Raw genomic sequence first — 27,801 nt, 5'->3', positions numbered from 1 at the left:
GTGGACAAAAGTGAAACAACACCAGCACAATGACTTGGAGCAATTTCAATGCATGCAAAAGGGTGTCAATTTTAGCACACATCTCTCTTTTAGATTTATGTTGGGTTTAACCAAATGATGGTCTCATTCACTTGTGTCACCTTGTCCAAGTACATTTGAGTGCCGGAAAAACAGGTACTCAGCAAAATGTGGCATGCTGAAATATTTGATCATAAATGTCATATTGTTTGGGAACCTCTCAAACTGAAGCTGAAAGTTGATACTTCAAAGCCATTATGGTGGTGGGTAAAGGCAAATTCAAACAAACCTCTCTAATTTCTCCTACCTTTATCAAGATGTATGGTACATTTTCGCCTTCCTTTAAAGGAACAGTGTGTAGAATTTATTAAGGCTGGAGTAAAAAGTAGACCAAATTGGGTAAGTCGACTTTAAAGACGCATTGTGGGAATATTTAGAGTTGCCGTTTACTGATGTTACGTGAATGCAGCACACGCACTACTCCGTCACAGAGAGACCATACTTTGGAAGTATGCGCCAAGCGAGCGAATACAAATACTGTACAATTGCCGTTGGGTTCAGCGCATAATAGCGCGGAGCCAACAAAACTTTGGCATATATGTCAACACCGGTTAGTTACCCCGGACTAGTAAATGAAAACACAACTCGTACTAGTGAAAAATGAATGCAGGACAGCAAAAAATGTTATGTCACATCAATGTACATTTTTCTAGTCATCGCTAATTACATTACATAGGTCACGCCATGAGAAAACTTCTGAAATGAAGTATAGTGGTAGAAGGCTTATGAAGCATGCCCTCTCTGAGACACCGTAGTGCGCATGATTCAAACTTATTATATTCTCTTAGTTCACCATAAGATGGCACTAAATTCTACACACTGTACCTTTAAATAATGTTGTTAATTAGCTTTAGCTGATGTGCGATGTAAAACAGCCTGTGGTGCCTAGAAACCCTTTAGGCATGGTATATTTTCTTGCTGCTATATGAGCGTGAGTGTGCGTGCGTGTTTTTGTACGTTGTGCGTCGTTTAATGAAATAGGTTTTAGCTGTGCTTTTAAGCGGTCTCTTTCTAAAAAGATACTGCACACGCGGGACTCGCGAAAGTAGTTTTTAGCAATAGTGTTCACACTGTTTGTCCCGACTAGTGGAGGCTGGTTGATGGAAAACAAACTGTTGTGGAAAAAAAAAAAAATCGTTTTACCTCTTTTGTACTGAGCCGTGAGCTGTGCTGGGCCGATGCCCACGATTGTACATATGCAGTATATGCAGTATACTGTAAAAATTTCAATTGCTTTTGGCTTAAAGGCTTCTGAAGTGCAAAGGAAGTGGCTTTATTTAGGCTCAGTTTGTGGCCTTACATTTGTCACCAATATTTATGTCAGTTGTCCTATGAAGTATCTTAACACAATCCATCCCAAAGACATATTTTTACGTTTTCCTCAAGCCTAGACATTCAATCCAAGGTACTTATATGTATAAAAAAAAAAGCCAAGCTAAAAATAGATGGTAGTCAATAAATTAGGAGGTCATGAAATATTTGGTACTCGTAGAGTAATTAACTAACTCTAAAATACTTAAAGTAATCAATTACTTTACAATTTATTAGGTGACAAAGTTTTATCCCCAAAGTAATTGATTACTTTGTATCTTGCCACCAAAAGTAATTGATTACTTTTACGACTGAAACTAATTGGATATGTAAAGTTAAATTACTTTAAGTCATTGATTACTTTGTCATTCAATTAAAATCGATCAAAAGTCGATGAGGCTCAAAATTACTAACATGGTCACTAAAATATTTGATTGATAACTTTAGTGCCCAATTACCTGCAACAATTGGTTACTTTTGTACTTAAGTGCCTAAAATAGCTAGTTACTTTAACACTAAATTACTTCAAGGAATTTGTTTGGCACGACAATTAATTAGGTACTAAAGACATCACCAAAGTAATTGATTGCTTTTGTACCTAGTTACCAAAGTAATTGATTACTTCTGTACCTAATTGTCTAAAGTAATCGCACCCAAGGACAGTTTAGTATGTCCAATTCGCCCGCCATGCATGTTTTTGTAAGGTAACAGGGAGCTGAAGTGTCTGGAGAGAACCCACGCAGGCTTGGGGAGAACATGCAAACTCTGCACAAGAAGTCCAGAGCAAGGTGGATTTGAACTCGTGTCCCTAAACCGTGAGGTGAACACACTAACCACTGTGCCACCGGCTTCTTAAAAAACGTAAAAATACGTCTTTGGGATTGACTGAGTTAAATGATAAGGTCGCTAAATTTTCTTCAAAAAGTCCAATGAGCTGCTACCAAGATTTTTTTTTCCCTTTCCAACCTTTAAGGTATATAAAATCTAATGTAAATAAAAACTGTAACCATGACTGATGGAATGTTTGAAATTCTTTTTGAATTCTATAATTTCTCAAATATTGAGTTAAATTATCATCAAGAATCAATCAATATATAGGACATAATGAAATGATTTGGGGGCATTTATAGACCCTGGAAATTTTGTAAAAAAAAAATAAAAAAATGGTGGCATGGTATTTCCATGCAGAGTATAATGTTATATAAATAAAATTGGAATAAATTTTGCCCTTTGACCCTTAGTATTGGTAACACATGAGCGCCACCAAGCGTTGTTTTCAAACTGAAGCCGAGCTGTTGGGCGTTCATTCACTGTACATAGAGAAGACGTTTTCTTTTAGCCTCCTGTGCAAGTGTTTTAACATGGCCAAACTCTGCCCTCAACGTAGGCCAAGGCCCACTTTAAGACTGTTACCGAGATTTGACTTGCAAAGGACTGTTCGATGTCTACTTATCAAAAGAGCATTTCCTCTATATATTTTTTACTCGAGCGAAGCAGGGAATTGATAGGGCGACTTTCCAGAGATACAAAAAAAGAAAAAAACATGACTGATCATCCAAGACTGTTGATTCTTTGTGAAATACTTTTTCTTGTGTTTAGAAGCAGGCAGGATTTTTCAAAGTGACTTTACGTGAAGTAGTTCAGATGAATATTACAAGTCGTGGTGTTATTCTTCTGCTCTCTTTGTTGTAAGCATGTGTGACAGACTTAACTGTTGTCGTGCATTTGAAAAAAAAAAAAAAAGCAAAACACTGTCGCTTATCATAAAGCTAAAGTTGATCGTCAGTTTGCTATCACGACATTCGGCCATCCGGGGACGTTTAGCGTGTCTGGCAATGATTCAAAATCTCAGTGTGTATAGCATAGACACCTGTGGTGTGAAATGAGATTCTCTTAAGATTTCCATATATTTGTATGAGTATTGGGTGCTGTTTTCCAGGAGGTTGGTTTTAATATCTTCCTCTCCTCATTTTTTTTCCTTTCTTTCTTCATTGCTGCTTCTGAAAGTCTATCATGTTGGATACAGCCCCTAAGCTATGTTCAATTAAGGATGACTGTAGATTTTGGTGATTAAAATAAAGACAACTGAGCTAGCAAAGGTGTGTATTTTATCCATCTATCTATCTATCTATCTATCTATCTATCTATCTATCTATCTATCTATCTATCTATCTATCTATCTATCTATCTATCTATCTATCTATCTATCTATCTATCTATCTATCTATCTATCTATCTAGCGAGCGAGCGAGCTAACTATAAGGTGCGCCATATAGTGCAGAAAATACACTATCTATCTATCTATCTATCTATCTATCTATCTATCGCTAGCTAGCTAGCTAGCTAGCTAGCTAGCGAGCTAGCTTTCTCTTGTCTTAAAGGAATTAGGTTTGTCTGAGTTGTCTTAAGGTGCACCATATAGTGCAGAAAATACATTATCTAGCTAGCTAGCTAGCTAACGAGCTAACTATGAGGTGCGCCATATAGTGCAGAAAAAACATTATCTATCTATCTATCTATCTATCTATCTATCTATCTATCTATCTATCTATCTATCTATCTATCTATCTATCTATTTGTCACAAAAAAAAGATTCATAAAGTTTGGTCCTTTTATGACTTTATTATGGGTGAACAAAAAAGTGATCAAATCTGCTGGGTCAAAAGTATACAAACAACAGTACCGGAAAATAGTTAATTACTTTAGTACTTGATCAGCTGCAGTGAATTACTGTAGTATTTGATTACTTAAGGTAATCAATTACTTTAGTACTTGATGTTCATATGTTTAATTTAATTGTGTACCTGCTATATGAGGCCAATAAAGGCATTCTATTCTATTGAGGAAATATTTAAACCAGCAGCATTTGCATTCCAGTCTATGTGTACAGAAATTTTCTGGATCTGATCCCGAAAGGTCGGAGGAAAAAACGTGCAAATAATTAGTGATGGTAAAATGAAGTTTCGTGAACCATTTGGAAGCAATGAAAATTTGATTTCCAATGGGCTAAGCTTTTATTTTTAAACCAAGAGCGCTATCTACAGGAGTTAAAAAAACAAAAAAAAACATGATGAGATGAGACAAGTTATCAGTGGTAAATTACCACTAGTAATGTGACTTATGTGGCAGGCGTGCACAGTTGGGCAGCAAGATGGCGTCATGAACTAATTTTTTTCATATTTGGCCCTGACCCAAGTTGGTTTACGTCTCCATCTGCTGGAGAAAACTCGAACCACAACAACACGTCACCAACGTGCTTAACCATCATCGCCCACGTGTTAAAGCACAAAATAAATTGCTGTCGCAAAACCAAAAGTTAGAATACATTTCTATAGTGCTACGTTTGGTTGTGTAATATTGTGGGGAAAAGCTAGAACGTAGTCAAATCAAAACAGGTTGTAAAATTGATACAGTGCGTTTCTCCCCGTTTGTGATTGGTCAGAACGGCCCAGCCCCCACCCTCCACACGACCACGTGACCGCGCTCACTGCTCTAAGTTAAAAACAGACTTTGTTTATCTTACTGCTCAAATGTGCTCGGACTGAACAGTCCGCCTGCTCGAATTTTCGCGTCGTGCTCTTTACAACCGTTGCTAAGTGCTTATCTCGTTCTTCCTCTCTGCTTTTGAGTTTGTTTATTTTGTCCCCTGGTGGAACTAGAAGGAAGATACACGAGTACAGAACCCGCGTGGGGGGGATTGTTATCCTGCCAGGTCTCGTTATGGCGACCGAAGTGGACGCTCGGTCTTCGGCACAACATGCAGACGGTGAGTCAATGCTTTAGTCGGGAGGTTCGACACCCACTTCCCTTGGGCCTAGTGGCATGCTTTGGTCGCCCCCAACCCCCATTTTGACTGTCCATGCATGGGGATGGGCTGCACAGCTAGCATGCTGCACCATGTGCTCCTCAGACTTCCCCCAACCCCCAACTACCACAACCACGCTTGCACAAAACGTTCTGTGATGACGCAATATTGCACTTTTTTTTGTTCCAACCCATGTTTACGCTACACTTGACTCCCTGCACGCACATTGTTTCGCTATTTTCCCCGTATTTAAAAATCCTCGCCTCCTGATTGGACGAGGCAAGAGCCCACTTCCGCCTTGTCCAACATGTCTCTACGATCGAGCGACAATGTTCCAAAATCGCCACAAAAACGCTATCGTTGTCTTCGAGAGAGTTGATGTACGTTCGAGGTTATTAATAAACATCAGAGAAAGACCTGTCCGTGCTTCGCTGTGTGCTCGTGACGTCACAAGGGGAGCCTTATGGTATCCAAAGAAGAGCGTCTTATATAATCTCTGCGTTTCAGTCTATTGAAATGTTATGTAAAGTTCAGAGAACGAATTCGTAGGGATGTCCAGAACCCGATCACGTGATCGAAAATCGGGCCCGATCACAAGATTTTCAGCTTATTGGAATCAAAGCTAAACATTTTTTTAACGGCTAGAAAACTGCAGAGATATTGCAAAAATACAAATATATGCACGTGTATTTCACACAACACTGCAACATAATGGCTGCAAACACAGTGGGAGGGAGAATGTTGAATGTTTTCGGTTACTTTGTTTAAATCACTGCTTAACTAGCAATATGAAAGGTGTACAGTTTTTCTAACAATAGACAACTCGAATACTTTCTGTCGTTTATACATTGCCAATGTATCTATTCAGAATCACATGACTCAGACTCTGATGCAAAAAAAAAAAATGCGATCCCTAATTAGTAGCAGCATAACCAACAGGTTGTGCGGTTAATTATACATGAAATAAACATGTTCTTGTTGGTTCACTGGCCTATATCGAATATGTGATCCTTATTTTTCGCCGGGCTTATTTACACAACTCACTACAGCTGCCTGTTATCTTAAGAAAAGGAAAGGGACAACAAATAATATACCCACAAATAATTTACGTCTAAACTGTCAATTCCAGTGACGTGACTTGGTTGCTGCCTTATCCTGTCATTTATTATGAGATGCACAGACTGACACCCAGAGGAGGAAGAAAATATCATTTCAAGGGGCTCTAATAATTCAACGCCGGACCTCAAATAGCAAATAGGAAATAACATTCGATGACACAAGGAGATGGTGGAAAAAGATAAAATATCAAACTTTTTAGGATTATTAACATGTGCTTTTTTTTGACAACTTTGAATGACCCTTGCGGATGAAAGACAACACAACTTTATACACATTTGACATCATATACAAAATAAGGCTGAACAACATCACAATAACTAGAATGTTATTGACAAACCAAAGGCTGCGATTTTAAAGATGCACTTTGTGCATTGTTTTTACATAACCTTTTTTTAAATAAAACATGAACAATTGACAATTCCCAATATTATTTAAATGAGATTGCGACTAATTCTTTGGGTGGCAGACCAAATGTAAGTGTTTTTTTTTTTTTTTTTTTTATCGGCCATCTTGGTGTGTGTGGATTGCGAGGCAATGAAAACGACAGATGAACAAGTTTGTCATTGCCAGTTGTTATTTGCCTTTTTTTCTTTTAATTCCCCACTTAAATAATAACATGGACATTTGTGGTGAAAGTAATAATTCTTACACCAAGACACTCAAAGTGACTCTGTCTCAATTCAGCTGTATGTGTGTTTGTCCCAAAAAAAATACACAAGAAGAGGTCCTTGACAAAATGATTTTGTTATCCATTGCAAAAGGTAAAGATGTATTTATTTTTTGTAATCAGAGCTGAAACAAGTTCTAGAGTAATTTGAGTGCCTCTTTCAAAAAAAAATGCCTGAGGTATGTTTTATTACGCCAGATACCCGCACATTAGTATACACCAGAAAAAAAACATGTTAATGCTCTGCATGACAGTAAAACGCACCAGAAAGACGCTAAGAAGGCCATCTTCAAAATAAGCCTTACTTTACCGATTAATATGTGGTCATGCTTTTATTTTGAAGTTTTTGAAGTTGTTACAACTTGACTAGTCTACTGCAACAGTTGTTCCCAACTCTGGATACAAACATCTTAACGTTCTGAAATTTCATTCAATTGCCAATTCAAGGTGCTAATAAATGCCCTAGGCTACCAGGGACTCTGGCTTTAGTTTAGCTGCGTTTAGCATTAGCAGCTAGCTAGTGGTGCTTAGGTGACTGAAAGCCTGGCCCTGTTGCTGTTCCTACTGATCAAATTTTAGCAAAGCATGCTAACTCAAATGTGCAATTTCTGCCTGCAGACCTGTCTCATAGTAGTCCAAAAATGTCAAATGTAATGTTCTAGAAAGAAAAGTAGTGTGCTGCTGAGCACGGTTTACATTGTCTTTTTATTAAAAGTCGTATTTTCTGTAGTATATAAAAGTGCAAAAAATACTGGACAGCTGCAGCTCTAGCCATGATGCATACATTAGAACAGTCATATTCTTTTCTGTTTATTCCCCTACGCATCACAGTTGGATTGTGTTCAGTCAATGGCGACTACTTTTCTTTGTGCGCAATAAACGCCTCTGCGGCCGCGTTACACTGAAAGTGTCAGGTTTGAATAGCAGTCGTTTCATTTGCTCACGAGACTGCACGAGTCCAACAAACTGTAGGGCAAATGTCAGGCGTAAACTGGCTACTATTTATGAGGAATACATTTGTGACCAAGAGTCCGGTCCACTAGTGATAAGTCATCTCGTTTGTATTTGAAAGGGGAGCGGTTTTTCCTCAGTGCTGCTACTGTAAATGCTTAAAAAAATGTCTTGCACGAAAATTTTGCATAACATTATTTGTTGTTTATTGCTATTTATTTATTTATTGTTCATTTATGGAATGTAGTCTGCTGTGAACAGAATAATAATTTCATTGTGTGGTACAACTATACATATGACAATAAATCTCTTGAATCTTGATTTTAATTAATTGATTACTTTAAGGTGTCAATTATTAAAGTAATTAATCACTATGTATTCACATGCTCATCAATCATTTTAGTACATTAAAACCTAGTGAACTTGATTACTTTTACTACCATTGTATCAAAATCAATCTGTTACTGACCCTAACATAGTAAGTACCAAAATTATTGTTACTGACCCGAAAGGAATTGTTTACTTTAGTATCTATGCCACTGGGGTCAAACTTAAGGCCCGGGGGCCAAATCTGGCCTGCTACATGATTTTATGTGCCCCGCAAAATGCTATTTATGGCTTAAAGTTTCTGGCTAAAATTACATATTTGCAAATTGTCGCCACCTTTTCTGGGAGAAACAACACACATTTGTTTTTGTTACTAATACCCTTCAACCAAACACTACAAATATTATGAAAAATACGAATAAGTAAAATAAAATTGTGTCTTTGGGATTGGATGAGTTAAGTGTGACAACAACAAACTTTTTAACAGCTGCACAAGTTGCCTGACTTGAACACTTGTTGCGCAACTCCCATTTAGGTAAAACTTTTTCTTCTTCCTCCCCCGCACCTCTCCACTGTACTCTGATTGGTTGGCCACATGTTTTGGCACCGGGCCGTTGGACGAGTCCTAATTTACAGCCAGTGACAGGCCGCGTGACCTACATATGGAAGGGGAGGAAAGAAGCCAAAGGGAACATGCTTGTTTATTCTTTTCTGGGTGTGGCTGTAAAGAGTTAAAACGCGCTATGTCGTCGGTTTGACACTGCTTGTTTTCATTTGTTCCTAGCGGCAAAGTTCTGCGAAATACACATTTGACTTTCTATGAAATGCAATCGGGAAAATTTGCGAGTCTGGATTTAGTTTTGTCGGTGGTCTGGATTTCTTCCCGCCCCCCCAGTAATATATAGCACAGTGAAGGCTCACACTTTCATTTGGCCCACTGTGTAAGTATTCATTACCCCCCCCCCCCCCCCCCCCCCCCGGCACGCCCAGTCCAGTCATGTGACCCACTACCACGCCATATGTAGTCAGGTCGGCCGCTGCGAGCCCATCGTGCAAGGACGGGAGCGACAAAGAGAAAAACAGGCGTCAGCATTTCTTGACCATGTGTTCTCCCTTTGCTCTGCCCCTCCTCCCCCTCCTCCCCCTCTTCCTCCCCCCGCGCCTGCAGGAACACTACAATCACGCCTGTTGTTGCATTTAAAAAATGAATAGGACCGAACCCTGTCCGTAATCAGTCGCCAGAAATATTTTACTTTTACAAGCAATGCCCAGATTAGCACTGCAATTCATCTGCGGAAGTGACCACTTGTGCAAAATAGCTGTCACCGAAGTAGATGCATTAGCATCTAGCTTCGTTCAGCTCAAGTAAAATTCTTTGATCGCCTTGAAGAGATTCACAGTGGGCGGGGTTTGCATTACATTAGGTTTTGGTACAGTCTTGTGTTTTTTTTTAAATGTACGTTTTTTACTATATTTGTGTTCCCTTGCGCTTATTTATTTTTATTTATTTATTTTAATTTAGAGTTCAGTGCAAAATATGCATTTTAATGAACAAATGGAAAATGATTAAAGAATGTCCATTCTTTTCATGCAATTTATAGAAAAATGTTATACAGTGTTCCCTGTTTTTTTGCGGTTAATCAGGACCGGAAAATCCCTGCGATAAATGCATCAGCTCATACCCCATCCCTCCTCCCCACATACACATCTCCGCACAGCTCTGTCACTCACAGCCACAAGCGCACTACTTGTATGCGTCGTGAAGAGTTGTTGCAAAAACTTCCTTTTTTAATGCCATGATTCCGTCGGTGTAGAATGATGAGCAAAGGTTTGGCTTTAAGCAAAGATGCCTTTATCTGCAGCCGGACAAGATCGAGAAATAACAGGCTGTTAGACTGCTTCAGACCACATTTGGACTGGGTGTGCGAGTTTTATTGCAGTACATGGTGCCTCAGTAAAATGACTGTCCATGGAGGGTTTAAAAAAAAACAAAAACGGATGTCCCAAAGCCGTAAAAAGAATCAAGGAGCTGTTGATTTGATGTGAGGTGATTATTGTCGCGGTTTGCATCGGTTATGTGCGAATGTCTCATTTTGCACAGCGATAACAATTTGAAGAAATGTGACATGTAGCTGGATAAGCAATGGTTAAAACGAAATATGGCAGTTGAATGCCTCCCTGCCACCAAACATGCAATCTCAATAATATTCGGATTATCTTGTACTATACTACAGGGACGTTTCCCCGTGAAGACAAGCCAGAGGAGGCGGAGCGTCCCTACGATGACGACGACGACGAGCTGAATGAGGCGGAGGTGAACGGAAACTGGACTCCTCAGGAGAAGGCTCTGCACGAGGCCAGGCTCAAGGCCAAGGCCAAGCGGCGCCTGCGCAAGTCGTCATCCCGCAACTCCACCAGCGATTCCCTCTCGGAGTCGGGGGACACCGCCGCCGCGGACCCCAACAGCCCGAAAGGCAAAGTCGCCCCCAACGACCGCAAATCCAGAACAGGCAAAGGCAGAGGCCTGCCGAAAAAAGGTACTTGTGGAATTTAAGTTTTAGTTTGCCTTAAAATAATTAAAAAATAGTAGATATAAGAAATCATACATGTGATACCGTATTGTGCATACAAAATCTGCATACTACGGATTACATTTTTTAGACAATTTCTCTAGCTTAGGTCCTATATGACCCAAATGAGAACAAAAATCTTTTAACTGTGACAAAAAAAAAAAAAAAATTGAAATAAGGTGGTTGCAAAAGTATGCACTCGTCATACATCTGGGAACGTGGCTGCGTATTCCTAGATCTGTTTATGACTTTTTTAAGGGGTAAAAGGGTCATTTACGTAAGATAGAACAACTTTAAGATGTGAATTATTTATCAACCTTTTGTTTTTGTTATCACCAAGCTCACCAGACGGCGATAACACAGAACCGTCCCAAAATGATAACCATAAATTAAATGTGAGGCCAGGTGGTTTTGTGCCACTGACGACAAATCACAAACAGTTTCTGCTACTTTTAGCCATGGGTCACAGCAACCACAGACTTTAGTGTAGTCCCATTCCCAGTTTATTTTACTTTCAAACAAAACTAAGACAATTACACGTTTTATATTTACTACAAATACACAGGTCAGTTTACTATCCACTAGTTTAGTGATAATCTTAACACATAATTGAGAACTCGTATATAACCCTTAAATCCACTAATATTAGAACACAAAAGGTGCCACAACTCGTTTCAATATTTAAACACTCATATATTCTTTTTCCTCTGTGAGGAATGGAAAAAAAAAATCAGACTATACTTGACAGGGAACCCTTTTTCTGGTTTTCTTATACTGCCCCCTGGTGGCAAAGTAGCACAATGACATTCTATTGATGCAATGAGTGGTAAAAAACAGTTTTTTTTTTTTCATTGATGCCATTAGCGTATGTCTTTTTCAATTGTATTACGTTTATTTTTTTAAATTTACTAGAGAAACATAAAATGTATTTTTTTTTCAGGTGGAGCAGGCGGTAAAGGTGTCTGGGGTGCCGCTGGAATGGTTTATGAGGACGAGGAACCCGATTTGCAAGATCCCAATTACGATGAATCTGCTCAGGTTAGCATGAATTAATAAATTTTCATGGCAGTATTTTATATCTGCAAAAGTTAGGGCTGCTATTATGTGAACATAAACTGCACAGATGCACATACAAATGCAATAGTTGTGTGTTTGTTTGAATGATACTTGATTAAAAAAAAAAAAATATATATATATATATATATATATATATATATATATATATATATATATATATATTTTTTTTTTTTTTTTTTTTTTTTTTCAAATTAGCATTACAAAAAAGCATTAGCAAGTATCTGTGCTCTGTACTCAAATCCAGCATATCTCATATGATCCTGTAATCCAGATGGCTGTGTCACATGTCAATCAACAGAACCTTTCAATCTTTAACCACCTTATCAAGCAAAAGGACTCATTGTGGTGGTGAAAGAAACTATAGAGTGGGAATGGGCCTTCTGCAGGAAATTTACACACACACACACACAAAAAAAAGAGAGAGCGTTGATAAATATATAAATATAATTTCAACTTTGATTTTGCCAGTAGCTGGATTTACATCGAGGATTTACATATACTGTATTTAAACTGAAACCGAATCAGAATCAGATCAGGTCACATGTGAACAGGGGACAGAATTATCCGTGTAAATCTGACTAACGGGGAAATAGGGCACACTGCTACTGATAAATAAAAGGCCCGTGTGCTGACCGAGGGCATTGCCTGAACTGCAAGGTCACGGGAAGATACAGAGTCGTAAAGATAAACGTCAGGGTTAAATTTGAAGAAGGTCACACAGTTCGGGACATAATATGAAAGGAAGGCCGTTATAATAAGATTATAGCTGAATAAATGATTTTGCATATGGGATGAGACACAAATCCCACTAGACAAGATGTTTGGCGAGAATGATGCAAAGTGTTTGTAAAATTTATCATTAAAAACAGCATAAAATACGTGTTCCAGTTTTCAAAATGTTGTCTTTTTATTGAGCTAGCTGCGAGAATATTAGCAAGCTAGCGTGCAAATATAAAACATAAACAGGAGTCACTTATTTACAGGCTCATTTTTTATTTGAGATTTTTGCTTTTACTGAATAGTTCAACAAAATGCAAACATCTGCGGCGTATTTTTTATTCGTTTTTTCCTTATCTACAAATTCACCATACGGGTGATTTGGACGTCATCGGAACATTTCATATTTCTCCTGAAGGGCTGCAGCTTTTGATTATTTTGGTATTTGGATAAAAATGAAAACTACTTTTTGCCCGGTGAAAAGCAATTATAAAAAATGAAGACCATATAACACACAATTCCACTTAATTATGAAGAATCAATGGTTACAATTTTTTTGATAATCAATATTTTTTGTACTTAAATTTAAACTGTTCTTAGTAACACCTTTTGTATTAATTTATTTTTATTCACTTGACCATTGAAAGCAATATAACGCAGGATACGCCCTCAAGAATTGACATTTTTTAATGTTTTTTATGTCCTTATTTGTGGAGCAGTCTGATGAACTATTGACCCTATTTGAGGAGCAAATTTCTAATTTTGTGGCGTCATTTAATCATGTATTTAATTATTTAGACCATCTAGCACGTCTAACTCAAATTTGGTCTCATTGAATAACCATACTGCTCTATTTCTTTATTTTAAAGGGAGACACGGTTTATGCAAAAGTCGTTCCGGAGGTGGATGAGAGGGACCTGGGGAAAATGGTCAACCCGATCGTTCAGGAATACTTTGAACATGGCGACACAAAAGAGGTCGAGGTGAGTGAGAAATATGATTTGCATAATCAATGGAATTTGTATGCACGAGTGAGAAATGGGCTCTTTGTAGGTCAATAAATATACAGCACAGACTCCAAAAAGAAGCAAACATTTTCTTAAATCATTCCCATTGACTAGGATATGTCTCAAAAATGAATAAGGAACAATGTGATGCTGCTCCACTGTGAATTTAGTGTGGTCAGAACTTCACTTACATACAGCCACCAGTAGATGGCAGCGATGCACCGTGTTTCTTATGAGATCATCCCAATTTGTGGGTCCACTTGTACTGCCAATTACGAAAGAATAGAAAGGCCGACAGTGGATGTTAAATACGTTTTTGTATAGATTTAAGGCTTTCCGGTGTACCTAATTTTATGTCCGAGTGTATAGCTAACACAGTTATGCGTGCGCATTAAGATGCTGCTAAAGGAACTCAACCTGGGCGCCCACAAGTACGAGTTCTCCTCGGTGGCCGTGTCGCTGTCTCTGGAAGGCAAAGCCAGCCACCGGGAACTCACCTCCCGCCTGCTCTCTGACCTGTCCGTCAAAATGCTCACCCAAAGCGACATGGCGCGGGCCTTCGACAAGATGCTCAAAGAGTTGCCCGACCTCATACTGGACACGCCCGAGGCGCCGCAGGTACGAGATATATATATATACTGGCCTGTGAGAGGGAAAAAATATGTCATCATTATACCGAGGTTACCGATTTTTTATTAAATTATATAATATATATTAAGTATATGTATATACGACCAACAAAAATTGCCTCTGCTAATTGGTTAGCAATCGCCATTAGCATTAGCACTCTAGCTATTATCAAACATAAGTAGCATTTGAGATCGGCTGTGTATTTGTTTTAAAGCTATTTTCACTACTTAAAATTTGCTGAGGTTGCTAGCCGGCTAGCAAATGCGATTACAATTAGCCCACTAGCTATTACCAAGCATACTGTAAGTTGTGTTCAGGAGCGTCGGTGAATTTGAAGCTATTTTTACCACTTTTATTTTGACTAAAATCTCTTAATAATAACACAAGATGGGGATGGACTTAGTATTGATTTGTGAAGGGGAAACAGATAGAATTTGACCATATTTGTATTTATGAGTTTTTTGTTTTTTTTAATTTTGTCAAATATTCTGAAATTGGTCTCCAATTAGTTTAGTTTTATTTCCACCAATTTGTCAAGTTTAAAAGTATTTAGTACAAGTGTAAAAAAAAAAAAAGACGTTTTCAGCTGTAAAAAGTTAGCATTTTGTCTATGCCTAATTTGATTACTAAATTACTTTTCATGTATAATGAATACCTTAAAAACTCATTTTGCCACTTGCAGTGGACTGAAAACGATATCGCACGTAATGACAGCTTGAGAATGTCGCGCAACCAAACTTTGAAAACAGGTCGCGCGTGATTGGTCATTGCTGGAGCCTTGAGCGCATGATATTTTCAGTCAACCGCAAGTGGCGAAATGTGTTTTTTACTGTTAGTGATTGTACATGAAACATAATTGTTAAATCATATCCAAAATATTGACCTAAGATCATGGAAAATAGCCAAAAATCGTTGCTACCTGTTTGAGAAGGAAGCGCTTTGTTAAAATGTAAGTTTAATTATAAAAAATAGCCCTGTCTTGACTTCCTGTGCATACGCTTTAGTCTCATTCGATACGTTGAATATGTTTCCCTTGCGTATCCATGCCAGATGTTAGGCCAGTTCATCGCCCGAGCCATCGCCGATCACGTCCTTCCCATGTCATTCCTGGACTGTTACAAAGGCAAAGTGGACTGTGATCATGCCAGGTGAACTTTTTTTTCATTGAAATACTCATCTGATATGAAGACCACCTGTTTTTTTGCATATGGTGAAGCTGGGTTTTCTGTATCGGACAAAGTATGTATCAGGTGGTTTCTCTGGACTAACGCTGTTTTGACTTGTGATCAGAGTGGCTTTGGACCGCGCCGCCGTGCTGCTGTCCCTGAAGAGCGCCATGGTGCGTCTGGACAATGTGTGGGGTGTGGGCGGCGGCCTCAGACCTGTCAAGCATCTCATCAAAGAGGTATGATCAGCCCTGTAACTGCTTACGGTGGTTATGGACGGTGGTTACAAGGCGCCAAAAAATCGTCACCTACAGTATACATGAAAATGTATTTAAAAGCTGATGAATGCATGACAAATGTACAGGTGACAGTGATAGTTGTGTGTTTTTATATCACTTGGAGGCGGGACGAAATATTATAATTAGGGCTCATTGTTTTAAAAATCGAAGATTGGAAAATGAGCTGAATCGTGAGATTGACAAACTTTAGTTATGTATTTGTTGCGGGTTAAGTTAAGGGTGTGAACACAAGAAAATATGAAGAATTTACAAAGATGAGAGTTGTTCTGTTTTGCTGCAGTTTTTACATTGTTGACAAACTGTTGGTGCGTCGTATACACGATAAGAAAGAAGATAGAAATGATGATAAGAAAATACCATAATTTAGAAAATAGATAGAAAATACCAATATTTGACCCTAAAATCCTTCCACCAGTGAGACTGTAAAAGTGTGTGTGTGGGCGTGTTTGTTGCGGAGTGCAAATCCGGAAAGTGGGCGGGTCTTGGAAACGGAACAGCCTTCTGTCTCTCGGGGCCTTCGGCTATTGCCTGGTTTTCGAACCTTGTTGCAACGCCTCCAATCCTTGGTGACACCTGAGTGTATGTGTACAAGTGCCACGTTCTTGTGTGGACATTTTTGCAAGATAAACATCCTGGTGGGAGAAACACTCGCTGACGCAGCGACTAAGCAGAGGCCACCGCGCCTTATGTCTTTTTTTTCTGTTCGGGGTTTATACACACACCTACACAACAAGGCCATTTCTTCACCGTTTGCTCCTTGGGCAGCGTATTGTGGAATTTCCAGTCCGGCGAATTTGGGTGTCGATGATCCGTTACGCAAGAGTGAGAGCGAAGTGTGTGTACAAAAGCACTTGGACAGTTGACGCTCACTTATTGCAGTGTTGTGTAAAAAGCTCTTAGGCCTCTGCCGTCCTTGCATTTTGCTTTATTTCAGTCCTTCTCAAATAGTAGGGTGGGGAACAGGCTTTCCGTTTGTCACGTGAAGTGTAATTGCACATCTGTGCCACCAGGTGGTGCAGTGGCGCTGTCAAAGTCTGCTGGAGTTAGGAATGTTTTCAATTGCTTTTTTCTAAATCAAAATGATTCATGGGAATTAGATCAAAATCAGCATAGTGTTTTATACCATCAGGTTAAAATATTGATGTGTGTGTGGTAATGTTCCAGATTAATTTAAATGTATCATTTATTTATTTAATGTTTGTCAGTTGAGGATTGTTTTCTCAGTATACCATCATGTGACAAAACAACTTTTTTTTTTTTTTTCTTGAAAGTTCCAGCTATAAACCTAGTTGATACCACAGTTGCCATTGAATGTGCAAATTCCAACCAAGTGTGTATTTTTTTTTTTGTTCCAGATGAACCTTCTTCTGAAGGAGTACCTGACCTCAGGAGACGTGTTGGAGGCCGAGCGCTGCCTGCGAGAACTGGAGGTCCCGCACTTCCACCATGAACTCGTTTATGAGGTATCAAACGCATAACTCCCTTTCTACAGATTAACCTCATATGTAGTTGGCTCCAAAACATGGAAAACTGCGTATTCTAGCTTAAAAAAACAGGCTAAAATTGGATCTGATTAGATTGTACAGGGGTACCAGAAAGTATCTCCGTAAAATTGGCATGAAATATCCTCTCATTCAGTTATATGCCAAGGACTGTTTGTTTTTTGGCAAGGGATGACACTCTCATTTGTCAAGTATGAATGCTAACGGCTCAATCCAAAATAAACAAGAACATTGTGTGGCAGAGCGTCTATAGAAATAAACGTCCCAGCCTCCACTGGTTCTGGAACGATCAGTTTGTAACTGGCTGTTCTCCAAAGTAAAAAATGGAATTTTAAAGGTGATGATATGAAATGTTCCACAATGCACGTGATGCTATTGCAAAACTGCAACCAGAAAGTCTTTTAAATAATGCCGCAACCAGCTAAAATTTCAAGTTTATTGAAGCGATTTATTAACATTTGAAGCCAGAACAATTCTATGTTTTTACCACTAGATGGCGGAATGCACATAACACTTGTGACGTTTCGGTTGTGATGGTATGTTTGTTTGTTTTTTTTCTCATGTGAGACGTGTGCCTTGGCTCAATAAAGGTTGGAAAACAGCAGTTTAAGTGCTTGGTTATATTTATTTATTTTACTGGGAAAAAATATTTTTTATATTTTAATCCTTTTTTTACCCATCTTTTGCATTACCACAGCTATGGCCTATACTCCCAATTACTGAGCACAATGTAACCTCAGTCATTGAAAAATTCATAGTAAAAAACAATGTTGGAGATATACAGATACTGGCAGCTACAAAAGCTGATATCTGGTAAATCGGCTGATTTCTAAATATGTCAATTGGTTTCACCTGATGTCTCATATTTTTGCTAAAAGGTGACATCTGGTATATCGGTTGCTATCTAAATGTGTTGTCCTGATGTCTAATATATTGGCAATATTTAAAAATAAAAGCATGCACAGTCATTTGCGTCCATCACGCCAGCCAATATGGTGCACTCGAGTGCTAGCTGGCTAGCAGCTAATTGGTATACATATGTTTTTTGTGATGTGCACTTGAACTATGGTGTCTGTCCATTTAAAAAAAAAAAAAAATCTGAAGTTTGCGTTGTGCTTTCAGGCTATTGTAATGGTGCTGGAGTCCAAAGGTGACATGGCCAGCCCCATGATGATCAAGCTGCTCCAATCCCTCTGGAAAACGGGCCACCTCACCGTGGATCAGATGAACAGGGTCTCAGTCTCTTGTCTTAGGCAAAAGTGATTCATTACTATCCATTAAGCAAAACTTTACCCTTTACTTTTTCCCCCTGCAGGGCTTCCAGCGGGTCTACGACGAGCTCCCCGAAATTAATCTTGACGTGCCGCACGCCCACACCATCATGGAGACATTTGTGGACCTCTGCTACCAGGAGTCTGTCATCACCAAGCAGATAAGAGACGCCTGTCCTTCGAGGTCGGTTCTACCTTCATGATCATGGGAAATTAACTCATTCTGTCCCAGACATATTTAATCCCTGCTTTAAGCCTAAACACTTGAAAATGTAGGAAAAAATAAGTACTGTACTTGAACATCTCAATTCTTTTTTTTTCCCAAACAATATGTTTGGGATCAAATGAGTTAATTAATATTGTTTTTGTTTTGTTTTTTTTAGGTCTTACCTGCTTTTGAGTCCAGTATTTAGTTCAATAAAATTCTGATAACCAGTAAATTGGCAGCTTAATTAATTAAAAAAATAAAATAGTCCCTCAACGGTTGCAACTATGAAGGCATGAATTACCGTCAGAACATTTAATAGTTGTTTAACAGTTGTGCCATATTTTGTCCTTTTACTTTTGGGGGGGGGGGGTATAGATTAATGTTATGATAATGCTTATGCTGTTAATAGGCCAGCTGATTAATACAAAGTGCCATTGATATAGAAAGATGTGAATGAAGAACCCTAATGAGAAACGCCATCGGCGTCAAATGGATTGAATGGAGAAAAGCTTTGAAAAAGCTTTAAAAAAAAAAAAAAACACCCGTCAGAATAAACAATTGGTCAGCCAATGGTGAGCGATCGCATACTGTGTATTGGGTAGATTAAATGTATTTTTTAAAATGAAACATTTTTAAAATGTATTCTTATTTTTTTATGACATTCATGTGGACAACAAAGTAAGAATTAAGCTTGTTTCTACATTGTGCACATGACAATTAACACTTTGAATCTTGAATAGGTGCTTAGATGCCTCACTCAATATAGCATTTACATTTTTCACGATTAATAAAATTGCGGATTCAAAGTCCATGATGACGCTATTATTCCACTAACATGTTTTTTTTTATTCCATTAGAGGGCGCAAGCGTCTTGTAAGCGAAGGTGATGGGGGCAAGATTAAAAACTAAAAACGGCCCATGAAGAGGATCCTCAGGAGAAGGCACGCTGATCTAATTGTGTGTCCACAACCACAATTCAATTGGACATTTTGAAGCTCTCCCCTCGATATCATCATCACACAGCAGCTTTAGTGAAAGGGAAGCCAGTTACCTTCATCTTGTTCACCGCAATTGTTATTTTTGTAAAAATGATCGTTTCTTGGCTTAATTTACCCCCCCCCCCCCCCCCCCCCCCACACACACACACACACACACACACACATTTAATTTACAGCTGCGAAAAGGACCTGCTTTTGGGGTGGCTTGCTTTGCTTTACCATTTCCATAAATGGACATAAACTTAAACTTGTTCTTGATTTCATTCAACATTGACACTTAGCTGCTTTTCTGTTTGTTTTACGTGTTGACCAAAGTTTGAATATGTATAAAAAAACAAAACAATGTTCATTTAAAAGAAGGCAACATGATATTTGGTTCTGTTTTTTTCTTCCTGTCAGCAATACATGCTGAACAAGCTATATGTATATCAACATTTATGTTAATTACATTTGTTGCTTGTAGTCGTCATGTTTCCTCTGTCAGCCTAATAAATGGTTTGAGAGGATTATATCGCGCTTCCTTTTTATTTTCTTTAAGGAAAAAGTTACTCAGAAGCATGGAATACATTTCTATTGAGCTTTTCATTATCTAGTTTTTTTTTTTTTTTTTTACATCTATTGAACGGCAACTAACGTCTACCAAATTACAATACAAAAAAATGCAAATTACAGTAGTGCAAAGGTATTACTACAAAAATAAAGCATTTTAAGTAGAATAAAAATATATGCATATTGGACTTACACATGCAGGAAATAATTTCTCATTTCTTTTTCAAATAATGGCCGATTGAGGAAGTGTAATGTTCTAATGTGTTACCAAAAGAAACGTGGAGTCACACAGGTACATTTACATTTATGTATAGAAATTTGTCTTTATCAGTAAATCAGTCAAATACACGATGTTTTTCTCATAAGAAAAAGCAAGTATTTTTTCTAAAGTAACATCCTTTTTTTTTTTTTAACATAAATTGTCATTAAACGCTTGGAACAGCCCAGAAAGATTTTACGTTGCTCAAATGTACCAGTTATGTTTTGCATCCTATTTTGCATTAGGCACTACGTGACGTCATGTTGATGCGCGGGAGACTTCACATTTAGGCTTGGCAACTGCGTCATCAGACTGGGACCTAAACGCGGAAGTCGCGAGCCAAACAAGCGTCGGAGAATGAACTGAACCTTTTGACGGCTGGGTAAATATTCATTATGAGCATTCCTTCCTTCTACATTTCTACTGTCCTTAAGTACTTTAACACTTTTTTCTGCCGGACATACGAACCGAGCGTACTATTATATACATAAAATACTCATTATCTGCCGAGCACGTCCAGCAGCAGGCGGCATGAATGCAACGTTGCATTTGCAGACTGACGTGTGCTGAGACCGAAATAGTTCATGTGCAAGGTATTTTTAATCGGGGCACGAACCGAAAGATTAGAAATTGTCCATCGCCTTAAAAAAATGTTTCACATGATCTATATCACCACTAGACCTAAGAATTAGCAACGTGAAGAAGGGATGTGGTCAAATCTCCAGTATATGTTGAAAATGTTAAAGTTGCTCCAAAAGAAAAAGTGTTCGATTGGAAGGGGCTTGGAAAACTCTTCATTCAATAATAGTAACATGAAAAAATTACATCCCGAGATAACTGTAATGAGAAATTTCGAACCTTGCCGAAATGTCTTAATTCCTTTTTTGCCCTCCCCATTTCCCTTAATGGTCGTTGATTGAGCAAGTCTTGAGCCATTCCAAGAATGTATTAACCATAAAATATAGAAAATAATCGTCTTGGGCGATTTAAAATACACGATATAGGTTACTTTGTATCACGAAAGGATGTGCCACATTATATTTCCGTTTTTCTGTAACAGTAAAAACTTACTGTGACTTTTTTCTTTCTTACTCTATTTTGAAGTCACAAACATGGATCAAATCAATTGACCCAGTTTCATTTTTTGTAAATCCTGAATAACATAGAAATATTATTGATTGCTGTTAATTATTTCCATATGTAGATCATGATTTAATACTAAGCAATATTGGTTGGTGTTGTGTCGTAGTGGTGGGACAGTAGTTCCGTCACCTGCCACGTTTTTGTGCAGTAAGCCCCCTAGCGGCAGTCGTGCGGTACTATCACTGTGAAAGTTAATTTCCAGCAAAGTTGCCCTCTGTCTGTTATTTGCCTTTGTCATTAATATTGCATAAGGATAATCAATGAAGTTATGCATTAGATTTGCAATAGTTTGAGAGTAGTTTCATCACTGCTTTGGCATAGGCACATGCAAAGAAATTCTAGTTAAAAAAAAAAAAGAAGATAAATAATGGATTACGCTGTTTAGTCTGTACCATTGAGCTTGTATGCTCCCCTCACGCGCAGGTTGACAAGGGCAGGATGGCAAGGCAGCGAAAGAGGGTAGTGACCGGAGAGGCAGGCCCGCCCCTTCTTGGAAAAGATGATCCCCCTGGGTTTCACCGCAAGGAAAAGAAGAAGAAAATGGACATTGGCAAACTCTTCATCAACATCTCCATCAGCCTCTGCGTGGTCAGCCTCATCTGGTTCTTCTACGCCCTTTATATGCGTGCTAGGCTGGCCAAGCAAGTGGTGATGTTGCACCCGGCGCCTCCTGTCCTGGATGCCAATTCCAGTAGCGCCCAGGTCTCCCCGGACAGGTTCTGGGGTTCCTACAGGCCTCAGGTCTACTTTGGCATGAAAACAAGGAGTCCAAGGTCAATTGTAACAGGTAGGCATCTGATGGAATAATTGTCTGTATGAACATATGTTTATCTATCTATCTATCTATCTATCTATCTATCTATCTATCTATCTATCTATCTATCTATCTATCTATCTATCTATCTATCTATCTATCTATCTATCTATCTATCTATCTATCTATCTATCTATCTATCTATCTATCTATCTATCTATCTATCTATCTCTGTCTGTCTGTCTGTCTGTCTATCTAGCTATGATCTTGATACATGAGAACAATAACATGAATGTATTTTTTTGTTATATTTTTTGATACATTTCTTTACTGCACACAATTAACCTGATGTCTAAATATGAAATGACAAATATAACAAACAAGGGCTAGAACCCGATAAACATCTTCATACTCCCTTTGAACATGTCAATTGTGCTGAATTTTAATACCTATTGATGAGTCTTTTTTTCATTTTTGTCATGTTAATATGTTCAATAAATCGAATCAATCTATTTTTTTTTTTTTAATTTGTTCTAATATGTTAAATCAATCAGATCATATCACCAATGTCACCCCTCATAAATGAATGAGGAAATATACAGCAGATCCACGCAATTGGGATCGGCACATCTCACTACCGAGTGCTCACCTACCATCTATGCTTCCTCTGTCTGCACCATCAGGTATGATGTGGATGACTCAGTCTTCCGACATGGACGTGAACCTGAGGCACACCTGCGAGCAGGACGATCGCTTGCAAGGTTACGGCTGGTTAATGCACGACGGCCTCAGTTTCGGCGTCCAGGAGATCCGAGACAACAAATTCACTCTCACCACCGAGTTTGTCAAGAGGGTCGGGGGGTCTCACGGCGGAGACTGGACCTGGAGGATCACCGCTAAGCAACACGTGATTAGAAACCTTCTATTTTGACAGTGTTTCCACAGCAACGCAACGAAGGAACCGATCGTTGTTTTTCTTTTTACCCATCAGAGTTCTGCCGCCAAGGCGCCAGTCATCTCCTTGATGTTCTACGCCGCGGCAGATACCCAAGGCTTACTGACGCCTCACGTGGAGGAGAAAAACCGGCTCGCCTCCATCACGGGTTTCTCCGAAGAGCTTGGTGATTTCAAGATTACGTTCCGAAAACCAATTACTGGGAATGTGACAAGTCCTAAATATGCCTGGTAAGTATTGAATTCACAAGGTAGGATGAGAAATTATACCATGCAATTTTATGAACAACTGTTGAAAAAAAAAAATCCTCTGCAATTTGCTTGGGGGAGAGTTTCATCGGTCCAACCATTTGATGGCAAACCACAGCAGGTGTTTTCGCCTTTTTTCATACTGCCAGCAGTATCTGAAGCCCTCACAACTGATGCCGAACAATGCAAGTAGTGAAAGATGGATGCAAATGGCCTGCATTTAAAATCACAGTGCTTATTTTACCTCTGGAAACTGTTGGGGCCCCGGGACTTACAGTTCTAAAAAAAAAAAAAAAAAAAAAAAAAAAAAAGCTATGGGTCCCAACAGAAATGTTTTGAGGACAAAGTAAGTCGAAGGTTCAAGCTGCATAAAAGAAACAAACGACAGAATAAAATTTATTAAAATAATTGAATGAACTTACATGTAGCATCGGTTATCATCTGACCTGAGCGCTGACATATCGTAGTCCGTATTGGTCGAAAAGTTCGCATTTTACATTGTGTGTTTTTTGTTTAGCTTCAAATTGTCTGTTTTGTTCATCTTCTCAATCTTCCAAAGTGTTTTGTGTGTTATTTGACATGTCACTGATACTAAAAAAAAAAAAAAAAAAATGCAGGGATGATGTTGTTTTGGGCCTAAAGATAGAAATTTTTAGTAGGCATTTTTCATTGTCTGGATCCTCCAGATGAAATCTCACAACAACGAGATTTTGGGTAAAAAGGAGACAATGTGACCTGTGAGATCAAAACCAACATGGCGGACCAAGTTGTCGAAAAAGTGGTCGAATTTTGCTGAAGAGCAAATGGATGATGATGAATATTTTGATGTCAAAAAGCATTGCATCCGAAGGATGAACGTTGATTTCAAAGTATGCGTCCCTGTCGAAGATGATGCATCTAGGATGCGGGGACGCTGACATACGAGACCCCTGAAACCAATCTCAAATATTCCAACGTTTAGTGAAGCCTGCAGAGGAGCATCACATCATCTTATAAAGCATTGATGGGCAACTTAGATGAAGGAGGGGGCTACAATATAGCATCAGCCCTACCAAATGAAAATACGCGATGGAGTGAATCTGCAACAACCGAACAGCAATGTAGAGAGGGAACACTATTTCATTTTAGTGCCTCTATTATTCCATGTTTTGAAATTTAATCTCTGCTCCAAATATCGGCCTTGTTGACCTCTGATCATCGACCCTAAAAAAAAAACATAGGTCTATCTCTAGTCTGTGCAGAGAGATCTAATCAATAGTTTCCTGCCTTTCCAGTTACAACTACCTTCAGACTCGTGCTCCTGGTTTGGAGAAGCTGACTGACATTGTAAAGCGCAGTCTGAACCGCAGGTTTGTCTTCAAGCCCCCGTCCGGGGAAAAGAGGCATTACTTTGCAGTGGACGTCTTTAAGCCCCCGCATGATACTTACCAAGAGAAGAACCCCTCTGACTCCAGGAAAGAGAGCGACTTTGTGGTCCACCAGGTCACCGTGGAGACTCCCTTTCAAATAGAAGTGCTCTTCGAGTCGGCCAGCTTCCGCAACCGCCACGAGCAGCTGGCGGGCCCCATTATGACCGAAGAGCTGGAGAAGAAGAAGGCAGAGTTCGATAGCAGATTTGAGAAGACGTTTGGGCTGGAGAGTAAAGGTTACAGTCGGGCGCACGTCAAGTTTGGCAAGGCCGCGCTCAGCAACTTGCTGGGCGGGATGGGCTACTTCCACGGCCGGTCGGTGGTTCAGTCCGTCTACAACGAACACCCGATCCTCTACCCCGAGGGCGCCTTGTTCACCGCCGTCCCGTCGCGCTCCTTCTTCCCGCGAGGTTTCCTTTGGGACGAGGGCTTTCACCAGCTGCTGCTGAGTAAGTGGGACCCCCAGGTGACGAGAGAAGCCATCTCCTCTTGGATAGACTTGATGAACGTGGAAGGCTGGATCCCCCGCGAGCTGATCCTCGGAGACGAGGCTCGCAGCAAGGTCCCCGCCGAGTATGTCGTTCAACGGAACGAGAACGCGAACCCGCCGACGTTCTTTTTAGCGCTTCAGGAACTGATCGAGCAGTTTCTGTTCAATCCGGACAGCCCGGAGGCGCAGCCGACCCTGACTTTCCTCAGACGATCGTACCCCAGACTGCAGACCTGGTTCGGGTGGTACAACACCACGCAGACAGGGCCGCTGCCTAACTCGTATCGCTGGCGCGGGCGCGACATCGACTCCAATCTGTTCCTCAATCCCAAAACCTTGACCTCGGGCCTGGATGACTACCCGCGGGCCTCGCACCCTTCGTGGCAAGAGCGCCACGTGGACCTTTACTGTTGGATGGCGCTGGCCTCGGGCGTCATGGCTCAGATAGCTCAGCTCGTAGGCGAACGGCACCAGGAATACGAATTCACCCACCGAGCGCTGACGGACAACAATCTTCTCAACGAGCTCCACTGGTCCGAACAACTTCGCGCTTACAGCGACTACGGTAACCACACTCAGCATGTATCCTTGCAACAGGAGATCTACATGCCGCCAGGGCAACCCCGCCACCAGCTGCCCGTCACCAGACAGGTTCGTTTTGTTCGCAAGGCTCCCAAACCCCAGTATGTCAACGCTCTGGGTTACGTCAGCTTGTTTCCCTTCTTGCTGCACGTTCTTCAGCCGGACTCGGACAAATTGGAGCACATTCTTCAAGTTATGAAAGATCCCGATAAGCTGTGGACGCCTTACGGCTTGCGCTCCCTCTCCATAACCGATCCCTTGTACATGAAGCGAAACACGGAACATGACGCTCCCTATTGGAGAGGACCGGTGTGGCTCAATATCAACTACCTGGCGGTGAAGGCCCTCCACCACTACAGCAATATACCCGGGCCGTATCAAGAGCGGGCAGCTACTCTGTATGAGGAGCTCAGGACTAACATTGTCAATAACGTCTACAGACAGTATGCTGAAACTGGTTATATTTGGGAACAGTACAATGACCTCAATGGTAGGGGTCAAAGAAGCCACCCCTTCACCGGTTGGTCATCCCTCACTTTATTGATGATGGCTGAACAGTACTAATATTAAAGCATCAGAAAATGTGACTGAGGAAAGAAAACAGATTTTAATTCATTTGATGTAAAACGCAAACGCGTTTTGAATGAGCGACCTGCGTTTTGACTGGTGGGAATCGGGATTTGACTTTTAACGTCAATCATATCAGCATTGTTTCAAAACAACGAATGGTGATTTTGACATTATGTTTGCATAAATTGTGTGTTACCCCCAGGTATGCAGCCATCGAGTATTTTTGGTCTCCGCTTAAACCACAGAAAATTCAAGTCAAAATTCATGTATTCGGATAAAAATACATTTTTTGCTTGGTGGAAAAATAATTAAACATTCTGAAATAACACGCTGGCAACTTAATTATGAATGACCAAATTTGATTGATTGGCGTAGTGTACTCTTGCCGCAAAGAGATTTAATTCCACCCTGCCATAACGAGTCCATATTTCAGTATTGCGAGCACAACTTCCGGGTTCCGGCGCCGGGGGAGCGGCGTGGGTCCGAGAGTCCGCCGTTTGATTCTGCACACCTGGAATGGTCAGTTGAAAGCGGAGTACTTGAGAAGGCATCCGGCGACTAACAGCAACGGCACGGACCTCCTCCCGCCCTGACGGTTGATGTGGAAAACGGTGTTGTTAGAACTGACAAGCACCTGTTGACCCAGAAGAAACAGCGAAATGAGAGCCAAATGAACAGCTCTACTCGAAGGTACATCGTACATACGAGAGAAAAGTCACCAGCAGAGTATACGTAAGTCAGCAGAAACAGGAACATGCAACAGCAGCATATCTCCACGGAAACCCGAAGGGAATTGACTGCTGGGACATTCACCAGCAGGCCAGCGACCCTTGTAAGGATAAGCGGCTACAGATAATGGATGGATGATTCAGAAAAAGAATCGATCTTTTGGAACGTTCGAAATCTCCCACAGTGACATCTGGTGGTTGAATGTGAAATATCACTTTCAAACAACAGTGTCACTTGCCAACTTACCAGTAAGGACAGCATGACTATTTTACATATGGAGTAGCCTATATATATTGAGGTTGGATTTGTTGGGGTTTTTTTTTTTTTTTTTTGCTCTGTATTTTTATTTTCATTTTAAAAATATTCCAAATTCATTTGAAAATTGACAATAAAGGAAAAAACACCAATAA

The 27,801-nt window shown here is 39.9% G+C and overlaps 2 protein-coding genes across 2 annotated transcripts; both read left to right on the top strand.

The window, feature by feature from the left end:
- The first annotated feature begins 4,858 nt into the window (after positions 1–4,858).
- On the top strand, positions 4,859–20,212 carry pdcd4a (programmed cell death 4a). Its single transcript, XM_088420400.1, has 11 exons — positions 4,859–5,155; positions 10,493–10,795; positions 11,769–11,866; positions 13,492–13,605; positions 14,026–14,247; positions 15,310–15,407; positions 15,550–15,664; positions 17,080–17,187; positions 18,349–18,459; positions 18,542–18,681; positions 19,563–20,212. Exons 1-11 carry the CDS (start codon positions 5,110–5,112, stop codon positions 19,612–19,614), a joined length of 1,407 nt encoding a protein of 468 aa, XP_088276526.1. The 5' UTR covers positions 4,859–5,109; the 3' UTR covers positions 19,615–20,212.
- A 561-nt stretch (positions 20,213–20,773) lies between these two features.
- Positions 20,774–27,801, top strand: mogs (mannosyl-oligosaccharide glucosidase). The gene is made up of 5 exons (XM_088420527.1): positions 20,774–20,893; positions 22,078–22,441; positions 23,092–23,315; positions 23,400–23,593; positions 24,886–27,801. The coding sequence occupies exons 2-5, from the start codon at positions 22,093–22,095 to the stop codon at positions 26,654–26,656; spliced, it is 2,538 nt and encodes an 845-aa protein (XP_088276653.1). The 5' UTR covers positions 20,774–20,893; positions 22,078–22,092; the 3' UTR covers positions 26,657–27,801.

The sequence above is a fragment of the Hippichthys cyanospilos genome, chromosome 7 (genome assembly GCF_059441005.1).
Source record: "Hippichthys cyanospilos isolate Australia breed blue-spotted pipefish chromosome 7, RoL_Hcya_1.0, whole genome shotgun sequence".
Lineage (NCBI taxonomy): Eukaryota > Metazoa > Chordata > Actinopteri > Syngnathiformes > Syngnathidae > Hippichthys > Hippichthys cyanospilos.
The sequence above is the reverse complement of the archived record's forward strand: the minus strand, read 5'-3'. Positions and strand labels throughout refer to the sequence as shown.

Excerpts from the sequence above, each read along its gene's own strand:
- pdcd4a (XM_088420400.1), top strand. The coding sequence starts at position 5,110 with ATGGCGACCGAAGTGGACGCTCGGTCTTCGGCACAACATGCAGACG. Across the intron at positions 15,665-17,079 it reads TCAAGCATCTCATCAAAGAG|ATGAACCTTCTTCTGAAGGA; the intron begins GTATGATCAGCC and ends TTTTTGTTCCAG. Across the intron at positions 17,188-18,348 it reads ACCATGAACTCGTTTATGAG|GCTATTGTAATGGTGCTGGA; the intron begins GTATCAAACGCA and ends TTGTGCTTTCAG.
- mogs (XM_088420527.1), top strand. The coding sequence starts at position 22,093 with ATGGCAAGGCAGCGAAAGAGGGTAGTGACCGGAGAGGCAGGCCCGCCC. Across the intron at positions 22,442-23,091 it reads TCCAAGGTCAATTGTAACAG|GTATGATGTGGATGACTCAG; the intron begins GTAGGCATCTGA and ends CTGCACCATCAG. Across the intron at positions 23,594-24,885 it reads ACAAGTCCTAAATATGCCTG|TTACAACTACCTTCAGACTC; the intron begins GTAAGTATTGAA and ends CTGCCTTTCCAG.